Genomic DNA, 6,055 nt, shown 5'->3' with positions numbered 1-6,055 from the left:
GGAGTCGAGCTCGGAAATTCTTAAACTTTCGGACGAGCTACTTCGCGAATACGAGCTCGCCCCTCCTCTTGGCACCGAGACTATCGAGGGAGATCATTTCAGGGACTTGGGTGCGGAGATTCTCCCTTCCGGCTTACAGCTCGCTGAGACGAACAGTTCAAGAGGGGAAGCCGACCAAGACGATAATATGGTCGATCTCGAGCTCCTCCAACCGAAGCGTCATAGGGCGAGGTCGAGCACTACGTCCTCCATAACCCCGAGCTATAGCTCGTGGGATGGCAGGTCGGAGCAGCCGCAGCCGCAATCACGCCCTCAGCAGCAGCAAACCCAACAATCGCGGGGGGGGCAGTAGGAGCAGAGGCAAAGAACACTGCCCCGTCAGCCCCAATAGTCAAAGCAAGCTCATTTGCAGCTGGGGCATCGGCCCCCTGCCTCCCGAGACCATGGTTCGAGTGGATCCCGTGGGAAGGAGGTCGCAGTGGAGGTTCGAGACGCTCCTGCCGCCAGCTCGAAACGGAGATCGGACCAGCTGCAACAAGGGGAGGATATCAGGGCCAAACGGGTCAGGGTCCGTGAGAAGGAGCTGGCCGTGGAGGCCCTGCCAGGAGGGGTCTTTGTACGGAGAAGGACGAGCCGCCAGGTAATCATAGGGGTCGATGTCCCCATTATATTATGGCATGCTCGGGACCTTAAACCTCCGGGGCAGGGGTTCGAGCTCAATCTCTCTGGCGAACGGCGTCCTATCCCCACGGCCATTATTCTGGCTGCGGACTCCTTGTCGTTCTTCCAGCTGTCGCACCCTTTGATACAGCTCTTCCACAGTTGAGTCCGGTCCTACTGATTGCTGGGCTTGCGATCGCCTGCTTCTTTCTCGAACTAGGGAGCGATGAATTGGGGACGGATAGTTATCCCCGATATCTTCTTCCGCGGGTGGGTGTCTCTCTTCCCGCGGTTGGCGGACCCTGCGAGGTGACGCCGGTGGGTCGTGGACAGCCCGTGCTTGAGCTTGGGCCAGAATTCTAACCGCGTCAGCGAGTTGCATTACCGTATTCTCCAATGCTTCCTGGCGCTGCTGCCAGTCCCGAATCGTCCATGTCCCAGTGATTTGGATAGTAGGCTGGACAGGGACCTGTGGTGGTATGCCGGGAGCATCTCCAGCAGGCGGCGGCAAAGGAGTATCGGCTGTCGGGGCAATGGGTCCTCCATTTGGTGGTAAGTCTCGTGGTCGGTCGTGGTGATTTTCAGGTGGGTCGACCGCCGCCTCGGAACTTCTAGTATTCCTTCCTCTAGCCATGGCTATTGATTAGAGCGGCCTCTTCCTCTAGCGCCAAAATGTCGACGTTTGATTTCGGCCGACCGTGATTCGTTTTGGGCCGCGGTGAGTCAATCCAAAAATACCGAGAAGGAAGGAAGAAAACCCCTTCCCCCACAGTTCCAAGCGTGTACACCAGAATCTTTTACGTTGTTCGGCCAGAACGATGCCTAGTCCACGGCCGCCATCTGATTATTCTCCCAGAGTGGCGGTATCTGATTATTATTTTTTCCTCTCCTCCTTGCCCCTCATGGTCTCTTTCATTCACATTTATCTTGAGGGGCTTTTACAATTTAGATAATATATAAAAATACAGTGTTTGTATAATGGGGGACAAACAGTTCTTACCGCCTTCGCAAGACCGGGAGTGGGATCCTCATTACGAGGGGCATGGGCTGTTACAGATAAAGTGATCGGACCCTACCTCTGACTTCTCAGCAGCTTTGCCGCTCATGCGAGCTGGAGGTTTTAGGCCAGCGATCTGGAGGATATTTCAGGAGCTCGTTAGTCGATTGCTCCGAGCTCGTTGGGGGATTACCGGGAGCTCGCCATATGCTCGCTTTATGAGTTCCGGATCTTTGGTGGAGGCTGGACCTTCCTTGACGAGGTCGTCCGGGCCTTCTTGGCCTTGGGTGATTGGGCCGGTCTATCGGACCGAGTCTGACCCATGCGAGGTGATGCGGGAAATATATATAACAGTTGTCTACGATGACGGGTGGTTACAAGCAAGCTGCGATAGCGAGTGACTATAAAAATATATTCTTTTTTCAAAATATGAGTGTAGAAGGATAAAAAAGTCAATTGCATATAGAATTTCCGGTCACGTAATCCTAATAAAATCCCTTCCATGACCGTGTGCCCTTTCCTCAACTTCATGGGACCGACAAAGCTGGCCGCAGACCGCTCCAACGGTCAAACAAAGACAACTCTTTCACGCCTTTCCTCATTTTTCTAATTTCCCACCACTTTCGATGCCATTGTATATATATACACACACACACGTTTTTCTAATAAGTGAATGAATTGATTGAATTGTTTAAATTAAATAAATTAAATTTGTGTAAAAAATTAAATTAAATCAATTGAATATATTTTTAAATAAAAAATAAAAAAATTGAATTAATTAAAAATCAAAATAACAAAATACAAAAATAATATCTTTTTTGACATTTCAAACGATTTGGTTATTTCATTTTTTTTCAATACGTAGGCCAAAGTGAATCGAATCAAAATAATTGAAACCATCAAATTTAGAAATCAAACCGAACTAACTTACAATTTGAATTGAACCGAACTAATATTTTCAGCTGGTTTGATTTAATCGAAATGTTGTTCACCCCTATGTAAAAGTATATTTAATATAATTTTATTTTTAATATTTACTTATTTTTATTAATTAGTAAAATATTTAAAAATTTGATTTATTTATTATCAATAAATAAAAGAGTTTAATGTTAAGTATATTAAATGGGGTTATTATAATTTTAACGAATATCGTTAGCAATGGTCAAATTCATATTTTAAAAAAATATTTTTGAGTTATTTTTATAATTTTGAAAATGTTTTGAAATTATTTTATATTATTAATAAAATATGTAAACATATTTTCAATTTTGAAATGCGTTTCAGTCCACAAAGAAGTTAGAGACAGATCTATCTTGAACCAGCTTTAAGGTTGAAATTTTTTTTCATCTCTAAATAAAAAAATTTAATTTTTTATAGAATTTATTTTTAAATTTTTTTAAAATACATTATGGAATTCATGTTTATTTTTAGGTTTAATAACTATTTTTTATATTAAAAATTATATTTAAAAAATACCTTTATATTTTTGTATTTATGTGCTTTTGTACGTTTTCGTTTTTACTTTTTTTTTAAATGTATTTTTTTAATTTTTTATTTTTTATTATATCCATGCAACCTAGATGTAGGGTACTCATTAACACAACTATATAATGTTAATTGGCAATGATTAAGTTTTGATAAATACATCTTATTTTTAGATAATGTGTAATATTTTTAATTTTAAAATATTTTTGTAATTAATAAAATATTACAAAAATAATATATTTATTATCAACTAATAAAATTATTTTAAACAACAATAATATATTTATTTAAAATCAATATACATTTATTAAAATTCAACCATTGTGAGGATCATTAGCATTACCTTGTATATATGACGTGTGATCAAGTACTGCAGTTCTACAATTGTATCCTGTGCCGATTATATATCAACAGTCCAAAGCAACATTTGATTGAAGATCAACGGTGGAGATGAGTCAGGAGAGTGGGGGCGCAAAGACGACAAGACTTGGCAAAAGGAGAGACCCCACACCTCACATGCACGTTAGTGAAATGGTTGGATTCAACTTCGGAATCTCGCACGAAATTACAACACACGACTCTCAATCATAATCAAACAACTCACTGCCAGCCTCACCAAAACCCAAGTACCCTACAACCATGCCCACATTGGGACAATAAAAGCCCCAAAAAATGAAACAAAAAAAGGGTACCCTTATACAACTACCATTATCATTTTTATACCCTAAAAATCAAAAAACTCAGAACACAATCAAAAAGCTCATCTGGGATTGAGCTTGAAACCTTTCGTATTTGGTAATATATCATAATTCTCTCGACTTAATATGAGTTTCGTATTGATCAGTTGAAGTGAGTTTGAAGAGATAACGAGAATGGAGTTTAGGGAACCCGATTGTTGAAAGAAGAAACCCGAACTGATTTACAGCTTCGATCACTCCACAACAATACCCAATTACAAAACGAAGTTATATATATATATATATATATATTTGCTTTATTCTTCTTCCTCGATTTCTATACTTTTCAGAGCAGAACGAAGGGAAACAAATTAAGATGGTTAGAACCTAGCTAGCTAGGGAATCTCGATCATGGTTTCTATAAGCTCTACATGGTCTATATCTCTTCTTGTACATTGATGTAAGAAGGCAATATGTATATATGTTCATGAACAAATCAATGGGTTAGCAAGCTTGTGATCAAACAAGGGGATCGAGAAGTTATGAGAAGAAAGATAGAAATTGTAACCAGGAGTGATCGATCGGCCTCAGCTCTTCCAAGCGTAGATCAGAAGAGAGAAGTCAGAAGGGCCCTTCAGCTCATTCTCTTCCGCGCTCGCCCATTCCATCACAGAGCTGCAGCTGGAAGAAGCCGAGGACAGGGACGAAGAGGAGGAGCTTCTCGCCGTTCTCAGCAAGCTCTTCTTCCTCTTCTTCTTCTCGTATCCCGGCCCAGAAGATTGCTGCGACCAGAAGGCCGCCATTCCGTTCTTCTCGTTTAAATGGTGGCTAAGCTGGTGGTCATGGTGGCGGTCTTCGTCGTCTTCAAAGCCTTGCTTCTCGAACCTGAACATGAACAGGGCGTGCCGATCTTCATCGTCCTCAAACAACCAGTTGTATACGTCCCAAGACACCTAAGGTAGAAGAAACACAAGGCTCAAAACAATGTACTTTGTATTGCTTTGAATGACTGATACGTCGTTCACAAACCCATAACAATGAAGATACGTCGATGATGAAGAGATATTGAAGTTAAGAATAGACTGACCTGTATGGAAACCCCATCAATTTCGATCCTTTCATTGCCTCTGAACTTCCATTTCAGGTGCTTCACCTGCAAAACCCTCTTGTGATCGACGCTGAAGTAGAGTCTTGGATCGTCGCCGGTTCTGCAATCTATGGATATGTCTCTAGTTTTGCCTCCGAAGCTTGCTTTTGTGGTATACAGCTTGTTCCCGTACATATGTTCTCTTCTCAGAACCATTGTGTCGGCTCGGAGAGGCTTCGAAGCTCTCGACTTGGCGTAGGCTTCGGCAGGAGAGTCGCCGACGAGGAGGATCATCTCGCCGCCGAAGACGACGGCGATGTAGAACCCAGATTGCGGCTCGGGCTGGGACCCGAATTTGGCCCTGGAAAGATCCCAAAAGATTTGGAAGGTTTTCTTTGTGTTGGCGATGGGGAGCTTCTTTGAGCCGTGTTTCTTCCAGAAGATGAAAGGCTTGATGTGGAGGCGGAAAGAAGGGGAGATATTGATGGCGTCATCGCCGGTGGCGGCGGCGGGGAGGAGGTGGAGGTGGAGGGAGCGGCCGAGGGAGGAGCGGGACCAGGTGAGGTCGAATAGGCCGAGGTCGGTGTGGTAGACGCAGGTGGTGAGGTTGGCGTTGCCGGAGATTGGCGAGGACGGCGGCCCCACGGCGGAGTGCTGGTGGTCAGCGGTGGTGGGGCGGAAGCAAGACGCAAGAGGGGAGGAATGGTTGTGGCTGGACATTTTTTAGGGTTTTCAGCGGATCAGAAGAGCTATCTGTGTAGCTCTTCAATGGCGTTTAGAGAGAGAGAGAGAGGGAGAGGGAGGGGAACAGATCTATGGGAGGAAGGAGCGTGAGGGCAGCATATATGTATGGAGAAAGCGTATTATAAATTCATAATTATGAGAAAAATATGATTTTACATATACACATATATATATAAATATGTTCATAAAAAAATTAAGCCAAAAATTCAATATTTGTTCAGTTAATTAGGAGATATTAACTAATAAATGATGGTCAAACCTATATTTTTGTGTCTGTATTTTTAATTTTTTTTTTTGTGATAAGTTAATTTTTTATTATTTTAATTATATCTATATTTTTGAATCAGTATAACTTTTACACTGATTCTCTTTTTATTTTTTGGTGTGAGAACTCAAACTTTTCAT

The 6,055-nt window shown here is 42.4% G+C and overlaps 1 protein-coding gene across 1 annotated transcript; it reads right to left on the bottom strand.

Annotated features, from left to right (window-relative positions):
* Positions 1-3,516: 3,516 nt before the first annotated feature.
* Positions 3,517-5,732, bottom strand: LOC127812549 (uncharacterized). The gene is made up of 2 exons (XM_052352968.1): positions 4,907-5,732; positions 3,517-4,772 (listed from the first exon to the last, which is right to left on the bottom strand). The coding sequence occupies exons 1-2, from the start codon at positions 5,624-5,626 to the stop codon at positions 4,407-4,409; spliced, it is 1,086 nt and encodes a 361-aa protein (XP_052208928.1). The 5' UTR covers positions 5,627-5,732; the 3' UTR covers positions 3,517-4,406.
* Between the last annotated feature and the right edge of the window lie 323 nt (positions 5,733-6,055).

Source organism: Diospyros lotus, chromosome 11, assembly GCF_014633365.1.
Source record: "Diospyros lotus cultivar Yz01 chromosome 11, ASM1463336v1, whole genome shotgun sequence".
NCBI classification, from domain to species: Eukaryota; Viridiplantae; Streptophyta; class Magnoliopsida; order Ericales; family Ebenaceae; genus Diospyros; species Diospyros lotus.
Note: the sequence above shows the minus strand (reverse complement) of the source record. Positions and strands in the feature narration are given on the sequence as shown.

Bases quoted from the DNA above. Each gene is read 5' to 3' on its own strand.
- LOC127812549 (XM_052352968.1), bottom strand. From the start codon at position 5,626: ATGTCCAGCCACAACCATTCCTCCCCTCTTGCGTCTTGCTTCCGCCCC. The intron at 4,773-4,906 runs GTCAGTCTATTC...CTTCTACCTTAG, and splicing joins TTGATGGGGTTTCCATACAG to GTGTCTTGGGACGTATACAA.